General features: G+C 38.7%; 2 protein-coding genes across 2 annotated transcripts in view; both read right to left on the reverse strand.

Annotated features, from left to right (window-relative positions):
• Positions 1–12,392: 12,392 nt before the first annotated feature.
• On the reverse strand, positions 12,393–21,149 carry Igip (IgA-inducing protein). The gene is given in 2 exon segments (XM_013512930.1): positions 12,393–12,682; positions 12,685–21,149. Coding segments are annotated over 2 exon segments (159 nt in total). The 5' UTR covers positions 12,719–21,149; the 3' UTR covers positions 12,393–12,557.
• Positions 21,150–23,895: 2,746 nt separating this feature from the next.
• The window catches only part of Pura (purine-rich element binding protein A), a gene marked incomplete in the record, with an annotated part of 9,723 nt that continues 6,817 nt past the window's right edge, over positions 23,896–26,801 (reverse strand). Inside the window, 1 exon segment of the mRNA XM_013512869.1 lies at positions 23,896–26,556. Within this exon segment, the coding sequence (XP_013368323.1) occupies positions 26,020–26,556 (537 nt within the window).

Genomic DNA, 26,801 nt, shown 5'->3' on the forward strand with positions numbered 1-26,801 from the left:
AAAAAAGGGGCTGGGGATTTAGCTCAGCAGCACAGTGTCTGCCTGGCAAGCGTAAGGTCGTGAGTTCGATTCCTGGTACCAGAAAAAAAAAGACTAAAATAAAATATACATAAATGCATATATACATGGGGCTGAGGCGGTAGCTCAGTGACAGCACATTCACTTCACGTGTAGGAGGTCCTGGATTTGATTCCCTAGCACTGGAAAAAAAAAAAACCCTAGGAATTCCTAGATACTCTCTGGAGTTCAGGCTGGTAAACAGCACCATAAGCTAGTGCTTTCAGAAAATCTGGGATCATAAGCACTTGCTTTTAGGGTGGCAGTTGGTGTAGGATCACCAAGAATAGTACTATCCTCCCAAGTACCTTGTGAACTTTTCTCTTCTTCCAAGATACCATCTCACTTGGGCAAAGCTCAGGAACGACACGGAACAATGTGAAGCAAGAGAAGGTCTCAATGAGGGGTTGCATTTCAGCTCAACCAGATTCTCAGGGAAGTCTACGCTAAAGTAAGCGCTAGGCTGACCTATTCCAGATTAGAAATACTGAAATTCCTTTAGGAGCGAGATTAAGAAGGGAAATTCTGAGAATGGGATGTAAAAGCAGGAGAGAAAAGAAAAGAGATACTCCCCCAGGAGTTCTTTTGGGTTTTGAAAACACAAAGCTCAGAACTCCTGAGCAAAACCAAATGCTCAACTGTTTAATCCACCTCTGGGTGGAATGAAGGAATGAGTAAACTAGGATCATAGAACACAGCAATACAAGAAGTGGTGGCTCAGGGCACCCGGTCAGGGAAGCTGAGGGACTCCAGGAGTCAGGAGACAAGAGAATGCCTCCCCTGCGGGCTTTAGGAACACAGCTAAGATATTCTGTTTCTGAATGAGAAGACTCAATATGGTAAACATATAAACTCTCTCTTAAAATCCCAGCAAAAATCCTAATAGAACGTGTTAAACAAGAGCTGGGCATGATGGCACCACATCTGTAATCCCAGTGCTCTGGAGGTTGAGGCAGGAGGATCACAAGGTCAAAGTCCACCTGGGCTACATCAAAGTGAGATCCTGTCTCAAAAAAGGAGAAGAGGCTGGGGATATAGTTCAGTGGCACAGCGCCTGCTTGGCAAGTGCAAGTTCAATTCCTGCCCCCCCCCCAAAAAAAAGGAGAAGAAAGAGATGGAGAGAGGAAGAGGAGAAAGAAGAAACATAATTAGAAAGTATACCTGGAATGAAAAAATATGTAAAAATAGCAAAATGATTTAGGGGCAAAGGAGAAAAATACATTGCATCAAATTATTATTAACAAAATTATTATGAACAAAAGCTACATTAAATGGTACAGTCTTGCTACAAGAATATAAAAAGTTCACAGAACACAGAATCAAAAAGCACCCACAAGTATTTTTGGGACTTTTGAATAGGAGAAGAGTGGTATTTCAAGATATTGTAGAAGACATACAGAATAAACAATGCTGGGCAGCATGTGATGCAAAGGGGGGAGATAGATCCCTAATTCACACCATATGGGCTGAAGAACTAACATAGAAATATAACTGAAGCACAAGAAAATATAGGAGAATATGTTTATTATTGGTAGATATGGAAGTCTTTTTTGGGGTTTTTTTTTTTGGTTTTTTGGTTTTTCTCCGGTACCGGGAACCGAACTCACGACCTTGTGCTTGCCAGGCAGGCGCTTTGCCGCTGAGCTAAATCCCCAGAACCTGGAAGTCTTTTTTTAAAGTCATAAAATATAAAACATAAAGGAAAAAATAATATATTTTGACTATCTCAAAATTAAAAGCCTCTTACAATCTATAGCATTATTATTTGAGGTAAAACACACACACAAACAGATCAGTCAACGTAGGTTGAGGGGTGGCTTATCCTGCCTGGGAGCAGACTGAGATTTGGAGACTTGTCTGCTCCTTTACAATTTCCTGTCAGAAATTAGAGTTCAGGAGGAGGCAAACACTACCCTATTGTCCAGCAGCCCTAGAATCATACAATCAAGAGCTAACTTGGGTCATAGTTATCAAAAGCCAGTTCAAAATAAATGGGTTAAGTGGACCAGGTTGCAGAAGAGCAGAAGGCATAGTAAGATGGAGGGGGAGCCAGGTGTGGCGGTGCACACCTATAATCCCAGCACTTGGGAGGTGGAGACAGGATGATCACCACAAGGCTGAGGCCAGTACGGGCTACATAGTGAGTTCAAGGCCAGCCTAAACTACATAGCAAGACCCTGTCTCAAAAAACAAAACAAAAAACCAAAATGAAGCGAAACGAAAGGATGGATAGGGTAGAAGCCTATGTCTCAGATTTCATTTTGCTTTGTGTCTACAGAACACTGACACAAGGCCCCCAAAGCAAAGGGAAACTTTTTATGCAGAGCCATCATAGTCACCTCAGCCTATGGGGATCAGGGTCTGCTCCTCAGGGAGCCTGGGAGTCACTGTGCTCAGCTACTCTCGACCCACACTTCCCCCTTGTGAGTTGACTCAGCTCACAGGGTGTTTGCCTGATTCAGGTAGGGTGATGGGCACATTCAAGTGTTAGGAAATCCTGTGGCATTTGATACCAATTGATAGACTGGGTTGAGCATGTATATCTAGAGTTTGAATGGGGGGGGGATTCTCAGCAGGGAGGTAGGTGCTGTTTTCTAACAGGAAGAAGGGGATATGACAAAGAATGAAGTGTTTTAAGAAAGCAGGAGAGGGTACCAAGACTGGCCCAAATTGGAGAGTAGCCTCAACGATGGATTCATATTCCAAGAAGCCTTGGACTATCTCTCAGGGCCCCACCTGGCTTTCAGAAATGTTTCAGAATTTTGAAGGTTAAGAGTAAGCAGTGGGGCATAAAACTAAGGCACCTGACCCTGCATGAAAGGATGCCACAGGGGTAAGGAGAAACCACTGCTCCCTAGGAAATTAAAAAAATGGAGGATCTTAGATTCAGTATCTGCAGAAAGAAAGCCATCAAACCCTTTACATCAATATCCAAAAAACAGCTGAGTACCACCTATGTACCAAGCATTCAGGGAAGGGCAATATGAAGAGGACTCTGCACTTGCCACCATTACAATACCAACACACACCGAGGAAAGTCACCCACCTCCCAGCTCTGAGATGACACCAGAACAGCCCACTCATTTGCCATGAATATGGCAGTTTATAGTGCCTTCTAAAACTGCAACTCAATTTCAGGGAAAGAAGGGGTGGGTAGTGATCTGAAAACCTCCAACTTCCCAAGTGGATATGGGAAGCTCCAGTCAGCTAACACAGGTCCAGAGAGGAGAGTAACTCTCCTCCCTTGATGCCCAAGCAACCCTGCTTCCAGGCCTGTTTCACTAATAGCCCTGACAATCAGCCAGGCTGGATGCAGCCCCACAGAGTTTCCATGGAGAAGGGTTCTACTTTCAAAGCAGGACCAGTGATTCTGAACACATTTATGTGGACTGTGTGGTTTCTCTTGAGAGTTCAGATGAAAACTATGGATTCTCTTCTTGGAAAAAATGTACAGTGTACATACAGGTGTGATCTTGTATAAAATTTCAGTTTTACAAACCTCCATAAATCTCCGATTAAGCATTCCTGCCAATGGTAAATCACTCCTTTTCTTACTCCAAAGCTATTTCCTGGGGCTGATTAACTGCTATCTTAGATGTCCAACAGGTGAATTAATATTTAGCACTGACCTCTAGTCATTTCATGCCTTCATAGATGGCAGAGATGTTGCCCATAGCTAGAAGGAAGCAGAGCTCCTAGACCAGTGGTGGTGAACCTATGGCATGTGTGCTGCAGCAGGCTGTTTATATCACTGAAAGCTCTAAAAGGCTTGCCCTCACTGTCCTAGACCAGGACTACATTTTGTTTTTCACACTCTCCTCTACCCCTACCAGAAAACCTCAGACACCCCCAGGTCTAGACCATAGACACAAAGTGACAAGCCAAAAATAAATCTGATGCAGCATACAACCAGATCAGTGAAGAGAGAGTCAAAATAGTGATGGTGAACCTTTTAGAGCTTTCAGTGATACAAACAGCCCACTGAAGCACATGAGCCATATAGGTCTGCCTCCATCAGACTACGTTCTTGGGGTAGCAGGAGAAAAGCATGAGGATAGGCTCACAGGTGTAGTGAGAAGGGCTCAGATAAAGACTCACTACTCATTCTAGAGAGACACTTGGTCCTTCTGCATTGTTCCTCTACCTAAAAGGCAGAAGCTGCTGGAGAGGAAGGCTTTATTGACTGTCAACTTCTCTTTGTCTCCCTTTTAATCAGTAAAGTAACAATCAGGCTAATGATGATAGCAGCATTTATTAAACATCATCTTGTGCCAGCCAAGTACTGTGCTATAATCTCTAGACATAAGTTATTTCACTGAATTTCCCCAACAATCAAATGAGGTAGGCATTCTTGTTATCCTTTACAGATCAGAAAATTGAGACTGGAAGTTAAGTAGAGTTGCTAGTAAGTGATAGAGTCTGGATTTGCACTGAAGCCTGATTTCAAACCTAAGCTTTCAATTTTTTTATACAGGGTCTTACTGTCCATCGCTGGCCTTGAACTCATGATCTTCTTGCGTCAGCCTCTTGAGCAGCAGAGATGATAGGTGTGCAGCACTGTAACTTATTCAAACCTAGTTCTTTTAACCTCCATTTCACTGCTCCTTCCCCAAAGACTAAGACTTAGACAAAGGTATTGAAAATGCTCAGTGATCTCTGTCTCATTCCCTGCCCACTGAGAAGCAGCCTGCTTTTTTGTTTTGTTTTGTTTTGGTTTGGTTTGGTTTGGTTGTTTTTGGCTTTTTGAGAAAAAGTCTCACTGTGTACTTCAGGCTGGCCTCTAACTCACTATGTAGCCAAGGATGGCCTTGAACTCATGGCAATCCTCCTGCCTCAACCTCTCAAGCCCTGGGATTACAGACACGCACCACAACCCCTGGCTAGTAGATTAGTTCTTAAAAGAGATTCACTTTGGGGAATCTTTGAGTTCTACCTCCTATATGACTTTGATTTTTTTAGTTCATACTCCATAGCTCCAATTTTATTTTTATTTTTTTGCAGTACCGGGGATTGAACTCACCACCTCACACTTGCCAGGCAGGCACTTACACCACTGAGCTATATCCCCAGCCCCTATATAGCTCCAATTTTATTCAGGAGCCTAAAATGATTTAAACTCAGCTGAGCCCAGGAACCTCATTTCTACTTTAGATTAGAATCAGGTTTAGATTTTTTCATCCCTGAAAAGTTGTTGGTGGGACTTAGTCGTTATCATTCCCATTTTAAAGATATGAGGCACAGGGGTTATTAGAGGAGCTGGAATTTGGCAGTATCACTAGTGGTGCTGATACTCTGTGGAGGCCAGGCTTTACCAGGCATTTCCTACCCTTAGCATCTGGGAATAGGGCATATTTCTGTTCGAACAGCTAGTCTCCATTTACTCAACTGCATTCCAGGGAGATAAGTACCTGGTTCACCAAAAGAAAGGCCTAGAAGACTATTTATCATGTATCCAGTGATCAAGGGCTCCCAAGTATATGCTGAATGGCTAGAGCTCCAACCAGTGGTTCTTTTGGGGACATCTGGTGACTTGGTGGGTATTAACCTATCTTCTGAGTCCAGGGCTACTTCTCCTTGCCTCAGGACCTCATAAGGAGATGAAATAGCTCAGGAGAGAAGGCGTTGAGATCTATATAGAGGTAAAAGGTACAGGAAGTTAAAGAGGTTGGCACTGAAAATTGATTCATATTCAGGGCCTCTGTTACATGTCACCTGTTAGCCAAAGGTAAGATAAAACAGAATAGAACCTTCATTCAAAGAGCAGGAGGAAGTCAGCCCAGAGGCAAAGCAGACTCCTAGAAGTAGCCCAGACTCACTAGAGTTCAGTCACTTGGTCATCAGATGTTTATTGTCTGCTGTATCCCAGACTTGACTGGGCACTGGGGAGATCATGATGAATCCTATCCACAGCACCAGACCATCAACAGAAAAAAATGAGTAAGATAATTTGGGCAGTGATGGACACTAAGAAGAAAGCTGGACAGAGAACAAAGGGAGGGGATTTAAGGGGCTGCAGCAGTTTGTGCTATCAAGGGAAACCTCTTTGGAGAAGGTACATGAGAGCTGAGGCTTGACTGTGAAAAATGGCCAGCCATATGAGGATCTGGGGGAAGTACATTCTAGGAAGAGAGAAGAGCAAAGCCAAAGGCTCTTGGGTAACAGTGGCTCCATGTATTTTAAGAAACAGAAAGGCAACCATGTGGCCTGAAAGAAATTTAACAAGGGAGTGAAAGGAAGGAGAGAAAGCTGGAGAGCTCTAGGAAGGGCCAGATCCTAGTGATCTTGTAACTACAGGAGAAACTTAGATTTTTATCCTAAGTGAGTGAGAAGTAGGAGAGTGACACCATCTAATTAACTCCCCCCTTGGGGATGGAACACAGACTTGCACATACTAGGCAAACGTTGTATCTTTAAGCGACATCCTCAGCCCTTCTAAAAAAATTTTATTTTGAGACAGAGTCTCACTAAGTTGCCCAGGCTGGTCTCAAACTTGTGATCCTCCTGCCTCAGCCACCCAAATAACTGGAATTACAGGTATGTGCCATAATGACTGGTTCCAATTAACATTTTTTAAAAGATTATTTTGGCTTCTGTGTGGAGAATGGATTGCAGAAGGCGGAACAGCAGTAGGGAGACCACTGAGAAGGCTTTAGGTAAGAAAATGGGTGACCATATAATGTCATCCAAACTGGAATACTTGTGCAAGTAAACAGGAATGCTACAAAAATTAAGCAGGAACAACAGGCATAACCATGATGATATCAGGCAAACAGGGACAGATGGACACTTTGGATATGACAGGCTAGAGCAATAGTTCTCAAGGTGTGGTTCCTGGAGCAACAGATTCAGTATCACCTGGGAATTTATTAGAAATGCAAGTTCTCAGGCTCCACCCCAAAACTGCTGAATCAGAAACTGGGGATAGGCCCAGGCCCAGCAGGGTTTTTCTGGTGTGTGTGTTGGGGTGCTGCTGGAGAGGGAACTCAAATGTCTCACAAATGCTAGGTAAGTACTGTACCCCTTGAGCTGCAAGACTCCCAGTCCATGCACTAGTAGGTATTTTAACAAATCCTTCAGTAAATTCTGATGCAGGCTGAAGTTTGAGAACCACTGGGCTAGAGTGACAGTGGTATAGGGGAAGCGCTGTGGCCAGGTGTTTTTGAAGGAAATTAGTGTCTGGAATGCGCTCTGTGTTTTTGATTTGGGCAATCTGAGTATGTGGTATTCTTTACTGCACTGTGCAAAACTAAGAGGGGAAAAATGTGTTTGTGAAGGAATTAAGCTTCAGATATGTGAAACGAGTGCAGAAATAGGCCATTTTTCACTGGGCTACCTCTCAGAATGAGGAAGCAGTTCTACCAGTCCGACTGAGAGATTCACAGGGTGGCCTAAGCTCAGTAGTCAGTTTCCTTCTTAGGAGGCCCCAATTTTAGAGACGAGATTTTTCCCAGTAAGGTTTCTCTGAGTGACAGTTCAAGTCATGGCCCAAGAACGACTGTGGAGGAAAAGCTGAATACCAGCTCCAAGCTAAGCCGTACTCACTGGCTGCTCGGGTGAAAACACTTTATGAAGATAAAAGGAGATGCTTTCAGCCAGGGAATCAAAGGCTGGGCCCTAACCTGGGAGCTCTTCTTTTGGGTGACCCTAAGAGTTGCTACTTACAGAGCGAGCTGCAGTCTACTTCTGTACCCAGTGATCAAGGGGGCACTGTCCTAACCAGCACTGTCATAGGCAGCTCAACAGGTTTTAGCAGTTCTGCTAAAGCAGTCTGCTTCAGACAAGGGCTCCCAGCTCCAAGAGAAGTCACCTTTCTATGTGGAGCCAGACTTCTGGCATGGTGGCTCATGCATGAACATTTGGATTTTGCTTATTGTGCAGTTGCAGCACCCACAGGGAGCAGCAAGCCCTTACCCCTGAGTCTGCTGGCATGGGATGCACATTGTCCGTGACACCCTGAAGTTACATGGATGAAAGACAGAGTATGTGAACACTGCTCTTCTAGTGGTGCTAAGCACAGGTAGAAGCCAGAGGTACAGATAAGCTAAGTTCTACACTAGGAATTTTTAACCCTGGAGTTAGAGGTCTGGGAAGCAGCTGAAAGAGCCCCAAGTTTTTGTCAGATTTTCAAACCTAAGACTCTAGAATTTAAAATTAAAGAACTTCTATTTTAGGAAGCAGTGGTTCTCACACTTTACCCTGCATCAGAATTACCTGGAGGGCTCATTACAACAGGGATTGCTGGGCCCCAGACCCAGAGTTCTGATTAGGTAGATCTGGGATTGGGTTCAAGAATATGTATTTCCAACAATTTCCAAGGGAAAGCTACTATTCTTGGTTCAGGGTCCATACTTTCAGAACCATGCTTTAGAGGATACAAAAAATCATGAAGGGTTCAAATTCAAATTATGATTTTCCCTTTTCAGACAAGAGTTCTAACAGATGTCACAGCCCTCTAAAGCACCCCTAAATCCCGAGAAATTTGAGATTTTATTTTTGGCCGAAGCGTTTGGAGAGAGACTCTAGACCTCTCCTTGAAGGTCATGAAACATCTGGGAAATAACATTTTAGAGGGCACAGGAAAATGCCTCCAGGAACTTAAAAGCCCAAGCAAAACTCAGCTGGAAACTACACAACTGATTCTAGCTGATCCAATTAGTGGCCAACTGTTGGTGAATAGTGAGGTTTGGAGAATCTGGAAGCACCCAGGTTCTCTCCTACTAGAATCTGCTTCCTGACCCTTTTTATTGAGCTTACATCTAAAGCCACATGGGATTAGACAGAAGTTCTGCTCTAAGGAAGAAAAAGTATTTGCAAGGGGCTAGTATCTGGCAAATAGAAGGAAACTGACAACTCAGTGAGACAAAGTTCAAGACCCTCATTCACAGAACCTTTTGTTCAGGTCATTGTCAGGAATAGTACTCAGGGCCATGCTTACTTTAAGCAAGACCAGTAGACAGAGCCATTTAATAGTTTAATTCAGACTTGCTCTGAGTAAGTCATTTCCCCATGAAAGGGAGGAAGAAATGAAAATGTGGATTCATTTATGAATCAACTTCCAGAACAGGAAATGTGGCTTTTGAGCTATGCAGAGGAACTCTTGGCTGTATAGGCAACATTGGGTGTACTGTCCTGCTAAACATGCCATGAGTGCCTGGGTGTGGTAGCGAACACCCATAATCCCAGAACTCTAGAAACTAAGGCAGGAGGACTGCTGTGAGTTCAAGGCCAGCCTGGACTACTTAGTGAGCATAAGGCCTTGTTTCAAACCAAACCCAATCCAACCCAATCAGACCAGACCAGACCATAAATAAACCATGAGGTAAGATAATGTCAAAGGAGATGTTACATATTAGGGAATGTGGAGGCAGAACCTCATAGGGCAGCTAGTTAGTAAGGGTAACTGATACCATGGATGTGCTTTGGTATCAGCCTACTTGGACTTTGAATTCTGACTGTAGAGCACTGGGCATGTTAATTTTTCTGTACCTTACTGTTCTCATCTGTAAAATGGGGGCAATAATAGTGCTTATCTCATAGTGTTGCAGTAAGAATGAAATGAAGTCACCTAGGTAAAATGCTTAGCTTTGGGCCTTGAGTATTTTAAGCATTTAAGGTTTAAAAAAATGGTGACTTTAGAAAAATTTAGGATGGTGGCACCCTTTGTGCCACTGCCAATCTCCATGGGAGGCTCACTGAATTCTGTGGTGTAAGTCCAGCAGGATGGGAGAGACAGCATGCCAACAATATGGGATTAATTGAATCACTCTGCTGGCTATATGCTGGGAATATCCTATTCTTTTAAACATTGCAATATTCAATGAATCTGTTTGTGACATTCCTTTACTGCCAATCTAAGTATCTAATTGTTTGATTTGAACAAATCAGAGTGAGTAAAAATCAATGTTGGTAGGAAAACTGGAGATGTACAAGGTTAAGGTGGAATCCCCATTTTCAGGAAAAAGATGTGGCTCCCCCTACTTAAGTTCCAGAAATGTAGTGCAACATCCTGAAGCGAGTGGTGGAGGTATGTGCAGGAGTTCAGGAGAGCTAGCGGTCTTGACACTGTAAAGGAGGGATCCCTTTCCTCTGATCCTAAAAGAGCAGAAATTCTCTCAAAACCCAGTACCTCAAATGAAAAAGTCCTATTTGCTTAGAAAGCAACTGTTACTGGAACTAGCAACAAAGAGGTTTCTAAAAACCATGCAAAAGTGCCAAAATACACTACATACCACATGGTCAAATGAAGGTTTATATCCACTGGAGGTGGGAGTAGGAAAAGATTGCCAATTATATCATGGTAGAAAAGGAGTGCTAAAGAAAAGTGACAAAAAGTTCATGAGCACATTATGCTGGAGTCCTTTTTTGAGGGGCCTTATGGCCCTACTAGCCTTCTTGCCTTGTAATCATACTGATCCCATTCTGGGATGCTCCCCTTGTGGCCCTTTAGTAGGACCTCCCCTCAAGGCCTCTTGCTCTCACACTGACTGCTGGACATGTTGATCACGGTCCTGTTTGGAGTCTTACAACATTAAGGCCACAGGACAGTTACAAATGGGCCTAGTCCCTGGCTTTTCACTCCTATATATTTACTGGAAGCAAATTTTGGCTAATTTTTTCATCACATCCTCATGTTCTTCAGAACATTCCTCTCAGACTGGGACCCAGAGATTTATCTTATCCCACCTTGAGGAGAGGGCAGAATCTGGCCTCTCTTTTCAGGAAGTATTCAACTGTCTTCTTTGTGATCCTAAAATCAGAAGCACCACAGAACCTAAAGAAAACTAGTTTCTTAGGCACTCCACCTACCTCTCTAAAACAGTGGCACCCTTGGATTTTTTTAATACTAGGGGGTTAAACCCAGGGCCTTGTGCTGGGATGAAAGGCATGTACCAGCATCCCCAGCTTGGCTTTAGTTTTTGATAGTAAAATTTCTTGTTTTTATGACCTGGTAGTTGTCAGGTGTGGAAATTATTCCAATCCCATTGTTCTTTACAAACAGGTGCTATTTTAGCAAGAAAACCAACAAAACAGTAATTACAATAACAAATTCTCTTAGGATTCATCTAGGGAAGTCTGAAACCCTAATACTATGAATGATGCATCAGTTTTTAGAATATGATTGTCATGTATATTTAAATAACATTGGAAGATATGCCACAGTAAAATTTTTGCCAAGAAGCTTGGAGACCTACTTATTCTCGGCCTTCCTTATATCCAGCCTGAAAGTAAGTAAAAAAACATCAAAAATGATAAAATGGAGCAAGCTACAAGTAAAACATCAAATTCAGCTGGGTGTGGTGGTGCACACCTATAATCCTAAAATCAGAACCTGGAAGGCTTATGCCAGAGGATCCCTGAGAGTTTGACGCTAGCCTGGGCTACACAGTGAGTTCAAGGCCAGTCTGCTCTACAAAACACCTGTTTCAAAAACAAATAACTTCAAACTCTACTTCTAGCAGTTGATGAAAATATGTATCTGAGGTCTTTACTAGTTTTTTTATTTAAAATGTGGAGTAGTTCTCTTTAGTTAATCTGCTCTTCCAGGAGTTTCCAATGAAACTATCCTGAAAAAACCAGGTGTGGTGGTGCACCACTGTAATCCTAGGACTTGGAAGGCTGAGGCAGAAGGATTGTTGTGAGTTTGAGGCCGACCTGGGCTATCTAGTGAGTTCAAGGCCAGTCTGAACTGCATAATGAGAACCTGTCTCAAGAAGCAAACAAACAAACAAAAATATTCTGAAAGATCATTCTCTTGTCATGATTTTTAAGAGGTTTTGTTTGTTTGTTTTGGTGCTGGGGATTGAATCCAGGACCTGAAGCATGCTAGGCAAGTACTCTGCCACTGAGGTATAATCCCAGGCCCAGTGGATCTTATTCTAAAGCACAACTATTTTCTGTAGAGGATTCTATCTCTTGTGATGGACTCACCTGTTAACCTTTTCTACTACCCTAAGTCAACTTCAAATTTAAAATGACAGGAAACAGAAAACCTTCCACAGGAAATAACATGAACTATAGGAAAAAATTTTCCTTCTCCAATTTGATGGCTTCATTAACTCTTGCACCATCAGAGAAAACAGACTCAAGAAGCCAGACAGGGAGCTAGTCACATAAAATCTTGAAAATAAACAAATTTGTTTTAATAAAATAGAAAGTAGCAATCTTACAGCTTGAAACAACAACTTAATGCCACAGCCACTTAATGATTATAATGAGCAAGCAGTATACCTGCTGCCTAGTTCTAAAAATAGTTATCATTAAAAATAAAAATCAAAGAGCCACCCGACCACTCCCCACCAAAAGCACTGAAACAAAAGACTGATCTGTTTATATAGTCACATGAAAAATAAACATCTTTATTTTTTTGCCTACTTTATTTCATTTTTCCAAATAAAATTTAAATCTGTACAAAGTATACTGTTACAGTATATATTTTGTAAGAATCAATGCCTAAAAGAATCACAATACTTCAATAAGCAGTACAGCAGACCTCGCTAGTTTCAGCTTTGATATTGAACAAACTCAAGCTGGCTGATGCACAACACGTTTGCTTGGTTTCCACATGGTGAGTTCCCAGCACTGAGATGGGAGAACATGACAGCAAATATGGTTATATTACAGCCAACACACTGCGCTTCTTCATGTGATAATAACTGCACATATTTAATACAGGATGCTCAAATTTACTTTTTAAATTGCATTTGCTTATTTTTTTAGTTGGCAAAAGTCAACATTCTTGAATGGGGTCCCCAAAGAGTGCAAATTAATGATATTCTGCTATATATTGGCACATCTCCAATAAGGATTAACTTGTAAACTCAAAGAATATCAACAACTTTGTCCTAAATTTTAACTAATGTACATCTGGTCCATTTAACCAAAGTCATTTTGGAAAGATAATAAAGAACAATTCTGTTCCTGAAAGGATATTGTTTTGACCATTCTTTAGAGAAGATAAATTTTTAAATTGTCATTAAAATGTTTTACTATAAAAATTTTACAAACTTGATTAGAAATTTCAAGATGATGATTCACAGCAGACAAATACAAACTGTTTATATTCCAACAATATCTACTCTTAGACTTTCAAATCGAGAACAATCATGTCAGCTGTGTTAACTAAAATTCTGAACAGTGTACTAAATTTGTAAGTGGTGCTGGGTCTAGCAAGTGTAAATACACAGTATATTTCAATGAAAAGAATTGTCTTCTTTATACTTTATTTGTTTTCCCATAAGGAAACATTAATGTTTACATTCTTTAATAAAGTTAATCTTACATCAGAATATAACTTAATACTGTCAGCAACAGGGACCACACACAGTAAATAAGAAGCACATTTAAAATAGGTCTGAATTCACATAGATTAACATTTGTTGGTTAATAAAATATTGACAGTATTACAATCTTACAATATTTACAGTAAGAAAAATCTAGAGTAATATATACCTTTCACAGCAGGATTCCTTTTTAAAAATTTCTTCCAGTTTGGGATTGTGTATACACGAAAAGCTCAAAATAAAGCAACTCTGTAATATAATCTTAAAATAATGGCTACTAGGGGGAAATTCTATCACAACCATTGAAAATAATGGTGACTTCTCACGGAGTCTGTGGCATCTGAGAACCTAGTTAATTAACCAAAGTCTTGCTCAAACCAGCCTCAGTTACCCAGATTAAAGCTGCAGAACTCCGGCCTTCCCTGACCGCTGAAAACCCAACAGATTTCCTCATCATGCTATAAGAGGGAAAATTGGTTTCAGCTCATACCTCATGGCTGGAAGCCTCCGGCCAGTGCACATTCCCTAAATTATGCTTAAAAGAGGGCCAATTTCATTCCCTTAGCATCACAAGAGCTCATCCTCCAGTCACAGTGCATCCTGACACCAAGCTCACTCATTCCTCAACCCTTGTGCATTGGGATAAGGCATGAATTTGGCCCATATAATACACACCAGTATCTTAGAGACTTGGGACCAGGGCAAAGAAACAGACTAGTGTAGTTTGCATTGAGATTAACAGGAAAAATGGGAAGTGATGCACATTTCCAATTAGAATGACAAGAAGACCCACATCCCTAAACTGGAGCTTGGCCAGGGCATCAGAGTTAGCACCCCCTCTCTGAGTACCACAAGCAATTCGCATGTGTGCTCTAGGCCTCTACTAAGAGAGAGCATCTATGTTAAGTAACACAGTGTGGGACATTAGTTCAGTGACGACTCCCAAGAATGCAGATACAATTGTTGAATCTGGGGCTGTCTACATCACCTGAGGTCAATCATCCGAGCTGTGATCTGTCCCAACCCTGCTTACTTTATCTGATGGGCACAGAGCACTCAGGGATACGGCTGCTGGCTACTTTGGACTCTAGATCTCACAGGTAATCAACAGGTATCTGGGATTGAATTAGCAAACTGTACCATGGCTCCTTAAACAGACACTGTCAGGTTTGAAATCATGTCAAGCATGAATCTTCACTGTCAGGTCAGAAATCAAAGTGGGAGTTTTCCCACATCAGCCAAGGTTATTATGTCAAAACCTTAGAGGAGTTGGACAGTTTTTCACGTTGCAAGTGATTAGTGTACTTATTTCAGTCAAGCTGGATTGACAAACCAGACTGATCTATTTAGTTTTGTTTTTGACTCTTACATATGTGCTAACCCAAAGCTGTAGTATTTTGGGTTAAATACACTGACAGAGAAAATTCAAACAACAAAAGTTTCAGCAAACTTCTGTGGCATATTCATTTTGGAAGTCAATGCAAGATCTAAGGTATTTCTACCCAACAAGGTCTGTTTAAGTGTTTAACGTTACTTCCTTTTTGGTCCTATACAGAATGCTATGACTTCTATATAGGTCTGAATGCTGCTCCATGTAGATTCCTTCTGTATATCTAAAAATATATACTTCTCAGTAGTTCAATACATGGTTAATCTTCCCACAGAGGAAGATTTTTATAATCACATGTTGCAAAGTAGAAAAACATCTCCTTTCTAAGAAAGGAAATATACTTTCCTATTGTACACTTTTGAATAAGCCCAAAGGCATGCACCAAAAATCATTATTAAAACTAACACATGCACTAAAATGGTGTAGAGTTAGACTTAAAGTGCTGCTTCTTGATTTTTAAATTTGACTAAATTTGACATTTTGTCATCGTTGACTCAAAGATCCCCCGCCCCCCAATCCCATGGCATCAAGGAAGTAAAAAGTATGCATAAATCTTTAAACGATCCTTTACATGGGGGAAAGAATGGATATATCAACTATCCTATTTATAAACTGGATTCCCAGTTTCAAATAAAACCAATGTTTACTGGTAAAAATTGTCAAAGCTAATTTACTCAAACAAATATTTCTAGTAAATAATGTTCTACATAGAGAATAATTTACTTTGGTTTTATGCACCTTCTCAAAAATAATACTAGTGTCCCATACATACATCACCAGACTGATGTGTTCCAGCAGTTGTAAGGCAAATCTTTTTTCCCTAGTGACATCTTGTTTCCCAACAGACAAAACTAAAATCTTTTGGTGAGGAAGGGGTTAAGATAATGGCTAACCCCTTGGCATCCTGAGCATTGTGGTTTATCAAACTCTACCCTGCTAGAAGTTGTCAGGCACCCCGACCCCCCGCCTTGAACCAAAAATGGCTCCCATATCTAGAGATGCCCTGACTCCTTTTAAGTAGCTCTCAGAATTTTGCTTCTTTTTTCTTTCTGTCTGGATGTTAGAATGTCTAACAAAGCTGGTTGCAATATCACATTTTGCTAGTAGGGGCCACCATCTAATAATTGCAATATGAAATGTTTTAAGCCAATAGTTCCTAATTTTATCATATATCTGCACTAGAATTTTCTCTACAGAGTTTACTTGGAGCATAGATCCTTAACTTAGGTTTCAGAAGACGTGTGATGCCCCTGAGGTTGTACAAAAAATTATCTGTGTATGTGCATTTTTTTTCCTGGAGAAAGGGTCTATCACTTTTGTCAGATTATCAAAGGTATCTATGATCCCCAAAAAGGATTACAGGGACTTAGAGGAATACCCGTAATTCATTTTATACCATGATTGGAAATTGGGGGCAGAAAATGAAAAATAGCCTCCAAAAAGAGTTGAGGGAGGCAAATGTTGATCTCTCTCTTTATTCATATTTGGGAATTAAGTTCTTCAAACTAGGAAAAAAATTAAACTGGTTAAACTCCATTTAAAAATAAAGCACTTTCTAAAAATTTTTTTTCCATATGGGGTAAATTTAGCCTCCAAGAAAAAGTTTGGAGACTGAGTTTCCCTCTTTTCCTAAAGGAAATTCATAGATATAATGCTGAATATCATCCACATTTAAAGACCTGACAACACAAAAATTAGGTAACTGTGATGATGTGAGCCTTTAACTTGTGATTTGTATAGGATCATGTAGAGTCAAATCCACATCTGTTAACCTTTGTACCCCCAAACTGGTTCATAGTTAGGTAACTACAATTCCACTAGATAAACCTAAAATCTAGACAATGGAAGTTAAATTTTCTAGTCAAATTAAAAACAAAGCTGTGGGTTCCACAACAGAATCTGGCCACAAACATTCACACCATGTTATAGAGGACATTCTCATTTTAAATACACCATCAAATTTTCAACAAAATTTGCAAATATAAGATCCAGGGTGACTAGCAAAACATGCTGAGAGGAGTATGTCAAGAATTAAAACACCTCCCTTCTCTCCAGAAACATATTCAGACATTCTGAAAATAAGCCATAACTGAAAGAGGCCTCTCATTTGTCGGTTTTAAGTATGTAAAAATTATGGGGAAAGGAATATTAAATGAAATAACTAAATAACTTAAAAAAGCCAATTTTAGCCAAAAACACATCTCTCTGTTCTATTGACAAAATTATTGCCAAATCTTCTCTTTTTTGCAATTATGAACACTGTGTTACACAATCTCACTAAGACAAAAAAAAATATGCTTACAGGTACACTTTTTGTTCTTTTCTTTAAGGTTTTAAGACTGTCTCTGGTTCTCTTATCCCTTGCTGCAAGCTGCAACCCCCCCAAACATGAGTCAATCCTGAATTCCAAAAAGCAATAGTCATTTAATTGACTATTGCAATACCAATTATATCATACAGATCATGAAGAAACTATAGGAACATCATCAAAAACTATATGGAAGAGGCAGATGCTATTTGCCACCTACTTCACTTCCAGTTTTTAAAGCATGTACCCAGTAAGACTCAGGCCTCACTGAATAAAGTGGAAACAGACCAACACTCCAAAACCAGGCTATCCGAGGCTGGATGTTAGATCTCAAAGACAAATCTATCCTAAGCTTTTACTTTATTTAAAATGTTTAATAAAGCTCACATTTACAAAGGATTTTATTGGCAAATCAAGGGCCTTATTAAAATATTTATCAAAACAAATTTCTGTATTACATATCTAAAATTAAATATTTTCTTAGTTTTAAAAAGTATATTTAATTGCATATACATTTTGCTTTAGGAGGGATATTGAAAACATAATTCTGCAAGAAATTAGAAAAGACTAGAAACAAAAGTGAAAGTGACTAGTCTTTAACTTTCAAAAAATCAAGTGCAAAGATATATAGTGCAAACAATGAAAAATAGTAATTTTATAGGCAACTTTACATAGTCTTTCCTACTTTTACATACTGACAACTTTATAAACCCCAATAGCTATGCAGCATGGAAATGGGCTATCATTTATTTCCACTGACTAGACTCAAGGAAGCCTTTCAAAGACTTGTCTCAGAGTTATTTAAATCACTGGTTCTTGACACAGGTTTGAGAATTCACTTCTTTTTACACCAATTCCTAAGGGAGGGGCTACTTAAGAAGGCTCTGCACTGACTTAAGTTATAGTATGTTACTGTATTATAATTTAAAATGTGACACACAATAAAATGTGAAAATTATACTAAGTGCTAACTTTATAAAATAAGCAATATAAAAAAAATCACCCTATTGTTAATGAAGTTGAAATGTGTAAGAAAGGAAAATTACCTTCCAAGTACAAAATCAGAACCTCTTCTTGGGGGTTATTTTTAAAGAGATTTTTAAAATGAATGTACAGAGACCTGATTAAAATGGAACTTAAAAGTATTATCAAAGTCAATGGGAATAATTCATACTAAATTTGCCAACAAAGAGTTAATCCAAATATATCTGAATTATGTAATTTTTAAAAATATTATAGCAATTCTTTATCTTAAATAATTTAAAATACTCTTGGGACTATGGGGACAGAATATTAAATGGTCATCTCACTCTATAAAGGAACAAAAGAACCTCCAAGATATACTAAATTATATAATTAACATCTGCCACCACCAACAAACTCTTGGGAAGTCTACAATTTTAAAATAAGAGAAAAGGTGGAAAAACAAATAGAAACATGAGTTTAGGGAACATAGCGTCTAATTTCAGAAATACAGTATTATGAAGGCATCAGAAAGTTCACAATATTAAATGGTTGCCAAAAGTATAAATGTAAAAGAAACAGATAAGATACCTAAAATTACAACTTAGTGCTTTTACCCGATACTTCTAAGAAATTAATATGGACCAAATGCTACAGTTTATGTAATAGGAAGGCTCTTTCGACACAGATCTGAAGGTAAACAACACTGTGACAAGAGCCCAAGAAAATATAATCTGTAAAGATAAATATTACTGACAGTTTAAAAATGGTAACTGTGGAAAAGTTTGAAACTTTTATATCTTCTTTTTTTCAAAATATTAAGTCCTTAGCACCAACTTGCCATTACTAGAAAAGCTGCCATTCCAATTATGCTATTTAAATTTGTCCCAGAAAAGCAAACATCTTATACACAGAAACAGATTTGTATAATGCATCATCATCAACATCATCATCATAACTAGCTACTGACCAACAGTTTTCTCTCAACCAACAAGGAACCCATTTTCTCCAGCATTACTGAAACCTCCTTAGTAAAGATCAACTTAATTGTTCTTAGCAAACAACTCCATAAAGACTTCATCTTAGCATCTTTTCCTAATCCAATAAAAACTCCTCCCAATTTACATCCAAACCATTCCCTTATGTACTTCTCATACCTCCATCCACAAACATTTTAAACAGCTTTCCCTTTCTTGCTTTCAAACTTCCAAACCAATGTCTCAGTTCCCAGAAACTTAAGTAAAAGACACATACTTCTTACGCTCAATTCAAAATTTCTTCACACTAATTTAGATGCTCTTCAAATTGTCCATTTAAATCTCAAGGGGGAAAACAGCAGAAAAAACTGCCCCATTACCTCATAATATAGAAATCTCTGTGGATCATCAGTTAGCTATTTTCTAAGGCAGGAGTCAGCCATTTCTTTACTTCTTTCTGAAGAGGGTAAGCTTGAATGCCACTGGCAGGCCTATGACAAGAATAAAGAAGAAAAAGAAAGAAACAAGGAAAAAGTCTAGGAGAAACAAGATGTCAGATGTATAAAATAAATGATAGCTTAAAGCCGCCAACACAACTAATTTAGCACTGGAAATTGCCAATCTACTCCAGCTGACTAGGAGTTTGACCCACCTCAATATAAGTTTAATAAATCACTACCTGATGGTAGTCACTGTTTGAGTAGTAAAGGTGCCTAGAAGCCACCTATGCCATAACTTTAACTGACACTTTAAAACATTATCTTTTCTTACATCTTCCTAGAAGCCTTCTGGTTAATATATCTTAGATCAAAATACGTACTAGCAAGAATATTTCCACTTTTTTCACAAATCTAGAAGGTCTTGGTTCTTAAACTTGGAAGTCTCCTGATTATTACAGTAGACCCTAAATAAAAACATTTTTCATTAAGTGTTACAAAAATTTTTCATTAAGTGTTACAAAAATTTAATAAGTAAATCACTGGTAATCATCAAAACATGTTTATGAAAGCACAAAAATCCTGTGACTCCAAAATTAATGAATTATTTCTGATCCATAAAACTCTTACATAGACAATCACCACCATGTTTCTACCTATCAGTCAGACAATGTACCACAACAGCAAAGGATGTCAGGAAAAAGAAAGGAAACAATAAATACCAAATGTAATATGGATATAAAATAAAATATTGAATGTGTAGCTAAGAAATTCTTGTTTAAAAAATGCTTTTACTAAGTAACCTTTGCCATACTCAGCTTTCCTAAAAAAAAAAAAAAATTGTCTATATCCTTTAACATCAAAATCTGGTAGTCAGTTTGGCAAATGAAAGATGACAAAGTCTTGGCTTGGCACCTATCACATTTTCCACAGTTCACCTGGTTGGTCTTGCATCTTGAAATTCTACCTGACTCAGACTAGTGCTAGTCTAGATCATCTTCACTTAGCCCACATTAATGAAATTTTCATTAAAAAAAAGAAAAGCCAAATGGCCTAGGCCTTAAACTTGGGTTTTGCTTTACGATAAAATAATTTCTTAAATATTAAAATCACCTTTTCTTAAAAGTACATTGCAAAGTCTGCAAAGATGATTCTATGGTAATTAATACTGCTGGGTAGAAACTAATTTTAATAGCAATGATCACTTTGGTTTTATGGTGTTTTTCATTACAAGTAGCCTAAATCTGATTAATATACAATGAAGAAAATAGAAATATATGACAAATTGATAAAATTTAACACAATTTTGCAAACAACTTTGGTGAATTTGCTTAAGCAATTCCAAAATAGTCTCTCTCCTATTTATCCCACTCATGACAAAGTATATAATACATATATTTCTAAACTATTATGACATTCCAAGTTAGGGATAATCAAGTATAAATGTTATAATCAGAGTCATCATCATTTCAAATTTAAGTTGCTAAAGATGCCCTTGTTTTAGCATTCTTTTATATAGAAAGCAAGAGCTCACTCTGATATTCAAAAGAATTTTGAAAAGGAAGAAAGTCATTAGACTTAGTATCTCATTTTATGGGGAAGAAAATCTTACAAGTACATTCACATGTTTAAATGAAATTGTGGAACTATGAAAGCTACCAGAGGGCTGAGGATAGAGCTCAGTGGTGCAGCGCCTGGCTGGCAAGAGCAAGGCCCTGAGTTTAATTCCTGGAACCAAAAAAGAAAATAGTAAAAAAAAAAAAAAAATTCAAAACTCTCCATTCTAAAATCATCTGGAAATGTGTGTGTGTGTAATACAACATAAAAAAAAAATGTGTGGGAATACTGTAGAAGAGAGGGTGTGAGCCATGTACGGGAGATAAAAATAATAATGCTCATGGCGGGGTCACCATCACTGGTAGATAAATTAAAATGTCATAAAAGATAAATGTGTTAGTTTGGAAAGTTTCACAGTGCCAAAACACAGAATGTTAAAGCACAGAAACAAAAACCAATGAGATAACTGCTCCAAACACCAAGTTCCATATGAAACCAGGAAGAAAATAGTTGGCATGGCATCTTTTTAAAATATACAGTATTAATTCTTAACTGACTTATAAATGATATAAAGTGCTTGGGCCATCCTACCCACCCAGATTCTCACTATCAACAGATTTATCTTTCCCCCTCCCTTCCACCCAAATTTAGTTCCATTTTCCTGCAGAAAAAGTATAGCATCCCTATGTTAATAAGAAATGAAAACAGTGAGTACAACTGATATAGATCCATTGACTTTTATTACAAATGTACTTGATCACTTGGCTTCAAAAAGTTTAAAATCAATACCCTATTTTCTGTATGCCAGTACAAAGCAAACTGTTTTACAAATTAAATACCTAAAAATTTGACAAAAATATTAAAATTTGATGAAAAACAATTATAAAAATCCTTAATCTCTCTCTTCAAAAAGGAGGCAGTCTTCCAAGTCTTATTATACAATATTAATAATATTCACCATTTTTAGAATAGGTAGCTAAATTATATTTTTCTTTCAGCATAAAAAACTCTTAAACTAATATTTTATTTGTATATGCTCCAGTTAAGTTTGTGAATGCCATCTGATTGCAATATAGTTCATCTCTCTTTAATTGAACTCTAATTTACACGTATTTAATAATTTGCATAGTTTGAAAGGGGTAAAGGTTATTCTAAAACTAATTACCATAGGCTATTACAGTGCTATTTTTCAAGGCAATAAGTATTTGCTCTCAAATGAAATTATCTGTCTTCTTAGGCAGGGTTTAAAAATGCTAGCAGCTTTCTCCATTACCTGAAAAATCAAGCTGGAACAGTTACCCATCTCTGGATATAAAGGCCTAAAAAACACTGATACACTTTCCATTTTGAGTCAAATTTCAACACCTGCACAGGACAACTAGAAAGTGAGACTTAAGGGTTTTTAAATTTCCCTGTTGATTTTGGTTTTTACTTTCCATGGCTTTTGAGAAGCTGGAAAACAGTTTGTCTTTCCTGACTATAGCATTCTGTTTTTCCATTTGGCAAATATGCATCTATCTCCAATCTGTATTTAGTAGAGGAAAAGCCGATATGGCTTTTCTTATGAACTTCCTTTGTTGTCAAAGGCAAGTATAATGATTTCTACAGTTCTGGTTAGTTAACTTTAGCTCCCTCTGTGGCTGGATGACTGCTTCTAACATCAGCATGATAAATAGGAGGTACAAATAAAAAGTAGCTTAAAAAAAGATTTGGTGATTTAAAATGAAAAAAAACCTCACAATGAACAACACCAAACACACACACAAACACACACACACACACACACACACACACACACGCATTTCAAATCTGGTGGCTGACCTCTGGATTAAATTACTTGACAGTGTCTCTCATTTTAAAGAATGTCAATATTGAAATGCATATTCAAGTTTTCTTTTACTTAGGCAATAACATAGTTTAACCAAGCTCTTGGACCTTAATTATAAGACAATAGATCAATAAAAATAAGGCATACTCTTCAGGAATTAAGTTTTGTTTGCTTGTTTTTGGCACATTTGATCATACTGTCTTTGATGAATAACACATATGGTCAAATATACCATTTTTTTTCCAGCATAAACAGGGTTTACCAACTAGTAAAATAAAAACAAGGAAAAACTCCAACATAAAACACTGAGATATAGAACCTAGGTAAAGTACCGAGCACCTGGGAGGGGGAAGGTAGGGGAAAGATGAAAAAGGAAAGTAGAGAAAGGAAGGCTGGGAAGGTGTGTGGGGAGGTAAAGTGAGATGCTTTCAAAAAAAAAAAAAAAAAAAAAAAGCATCTTTACAGTCATTTAGTCTTTCCTATGATCATCTCTTAAGTCTTAAAAGATCTGCATGTGGATTTCTTTTTAAATCCACTGATCATAAATCAGACATGGTTTCAAAATCCTAGTAAGATTGTTTTCAACTGTTATAGTGTAAAGATAATTGCACAATACATGTGCTTCTTGATCCGGTAGGATTCCAAGCAGAATCTGAAGTCTGTAAGTTAAGAAAGGCTTCACTTTAGGTAACTCTGACCCTAAAGAAAACCTCATGAAAGAACTGACATCTCAAAGGAAGGACACTTTGCCTAAGTTCGCTGTGTTTTGTTGACTTGCACTACTTATTGCTGGCTACTATGAAACACTGATCTAGGAGTACTCCAACAACCTGTAGTACAAGGCTTTACTGTAAGAAGTTATAGTAAACAAGAGACAAAATCAAAGCAATTCTCTTTCCTAATTAGTAATAGCACAGAGAATGCAGTCTTTTCCATATCACAGTTAAAGTACAGTGAACAAAACAGCTCAACAAACCTTAAGACAAAAAAGTGCAGGTTATTAATGTTTACATGCAGTTGATAAGCATTCCAAATGTCACATTGTGCACTGTAAAAGCTCAACTTTACTATACGGAAATAAGAAAAATGCACCTTGGGGAAGGGGAAAAGCAATTTAATCATTCCAGTGATTTTGTAAGTAAAGAAACTCCTAACTACTGTACGGTCACCTCATATTTAACATTGTATGAATATTAAAAGCAAACAATTTAACGGGGAAATGCACAGTACAATGAAAATAGCTTGTTATTCAACACATACAGTAGATCTCAAAAACAAAGACAACACACTCAACCAGGGAGCTTAAAAATACCAAATCAAAACCCAAAGAACCAGCAGAAAAAAAATCCTTCAAAAAGACAACTGTTTCACCTTCCCAGGCCAATGCTTTACAATAAGAGAAGCACCTTCTTTCCCCTCCTACAGGTGGAGTCTTCTACATACAGCAGTTAGATCTATATGGCTGGATTTGCCAAGAAACAATTCCATCCCCAGAGCTCTCTGCCAGATAAGTTCCAAGATCCTTTTCTTTTTTTTTTTTTTTTTTTTACCAAAATACTTTCTACAGAATTCCAAACCAAAATGTACTGTTTAAGGCATCTTTTTTATAACATTTTCTCTTCACTCAAAGATGATAGTCATGCAGCAGTTTAATGATAAAAATATATTAATATTTTACTATACAGCAGCAAGAAGTTAGTTGTCAATTAAAAGCACACAAACATCTTTAAATGAAAATCTGTAAAAGACTATCGTTACAAACAATTTCAGTATGGAGGACACCAGCTTAGTAAAGTGCTCTCCTAAGCTTTGCATTTTCATACCCTACACTTTGAATATATGAATTATAGAACATACTTTTGATAGAAGGCTTGTACATTTGGGGAACATAAATACACTTAGCATATAATGTAGCCAGTAATAACTAGCACCACAGCTACATGGAAATCCTTTACACACACCAACTTGGCTCTCACTTTTAAAACAAAACTCAGAATCCATGGCTCAGTAGGATAACTATAATTGTGTTGCTCTGCTTTTTAACAGGTCTACATAAGTTAATAGCACTGGCAAAAAAAAAAAAAAAAAAAAAAAAGATAGCTGCAGACCTCTTACAAGTTTAGGAGACAGTGCTAGTGACCACAAAGACTCACTACCTGATGTCCAAGTACAGGTTCACTGGAAATTGCTGCACGTTAGTTAAGTTTTTAAAATCTTTCTACATATAATAAAAAAAATATATTATGAACAATACAAGTACATCTCATATACACAATAATAACAAAACACCTACTCCGTCAAAGCAAACAGATGCATAAAAATATTATGGGAGATTTCCTCTATCTTTCTCTCTCCTTTTCCTTTTTCTATTTGAATAACTTTGGTTCCAACCATAAAAATCACAACTTAGCAAATTTCATTTAAATGCCTTTTTTAATAATTTCTTCATGTTCACAGAAGTTTCACTGACCATTTTTTACGGTCCAGATGCAATGCATATTGTATAAAAGAGAGCACTTATTGTTTACCTTGCATGAATTAAACCTACGTACCTTTAACTCTACAAACTTCTGCATAACATTTAGACAAAGCTCAGACACACAGCATGCCTAGCCCTCATATATATATACACATCTCTAATCACAGGTATATAGGGTGTCAAATATACTATAATAGCCTCCATGTAAGGTTTGAAATTTGGTAACAAAATGAGAAAAACTAAAAATATTATTTTACGTGTTCTAAAATATCTCTTTTTTGTGCTAAAGTCAAATGTTAGCTCAACATGAAAAGGACTTTTATATAATTCAGCAATATTATAATCTTGACCATTTTGCAAACACTTTTAATAATAGCTTAAACGTGTACAAAAGTTCTTGGTTAATTAGGGAAATAAACACTCAGTTCTTTATATTTTTAATCAAGTAGGAAACAGTTCATATAATGTTATTACTTTTTGTATTTTTTTTTGTTTTTTGTTTTTAGCAGCTGCTTACTGTTTCATATGGTGGATAAAGTGGACAACATCCAGCGCTGGGTGGCAAGTCACGAAGAGAAACTGTCAGTTGGTGGAGGTTCTGTGGGTGGTGCGCCCTTGGAGTTAACAGTTTTTTTTTTTTTTTTAAACTTTTTACTCTCTTTCTTTACAGTATATTTTCTCTGTGTCTGGCTGTGTGTGTGTGTATGCGTGTGTGTGTGTGAGTGTGTTTTCATTCAGTTTGATCAATCTTCTTCCCCTTCTTCCTCACCCTGCAGTAGCAGAGTGGCAGCAGCAGTCTCCTCCTGCTGCTGCTGCTGCTGCTGGTGCAGCTGCTCACAGGCAGCCCGCTTCTCCCTCTGCTTCTCTTGAATCTTCTTCATCTCCTCCGAGTACTTGCAGAAGGTGTGACCGAACTTGGCCCACACCTTGTAGGGCACGGTGATGGAGTTGCGGTAGGTGGGCTTCACCTCGCTCACTCGCATAAACACGCCGTACTTGTTGGAGCCCACATCGAAGAAGAAGCGCTTGTTGTCCACAGTCAAGGAGGTGCCCTCGGGCAGCTCGGCCGGCTCCTCCTCCACTCCATAGTCGTCGATGAGCTTGGCCAGAGCGTCGCGGAACTCGATGAGCCCCTGCGCGGGCAGCGCAATGGTCTGGCCCTGCGTGGAACCCAGGCCCGGCCCCCGGTTGACCGTCTGGCGGATGCGCAGGAAGCGGCCGCGCTGGTTTTCCTTGAGATCCATGTAGTACTTGCGGTTCTCACGCACCAGGAACTCGCTCTTGAGCGCGCGCCGCGGCCCGCCGCCCTCCTCGGCGCCCGCCGCCAGCTGCTCGGGGCTGCTGGGCCCGAGCTGCGCGTAGTGCTCGATGAAGTCGCCCAGCGAGTCGCGGAACTCGGCGGCCACCGCCATGGACAGCGTGAGGCGGCTCTTGGAGCCGCCCGCGCCCACCTCGGCGATCTTGAGGAAGCGGCCCTTGGCGTTCTGCTTCACGTCCAGGTAGAAGCGCTTGTTCTGGATGTCCA

The sequence above is a fragment of the Chinchilla lanigera genome, unplaced genomic scaffold (genome assembly GCF_000276665.1).
Source record: "Chinchilla lanigera isolate Chin_1 unplaced genomic scaffold, ChiLan1.0 scaffold00017, whole genome shotgun sequence".
Classification (NCBI taxonomy): Eukaryota; Metazoa; Chordata; class Mammalia; order Rodentia; family Chinchillidae; genus Chinchilla; species Chinchilla lanigera.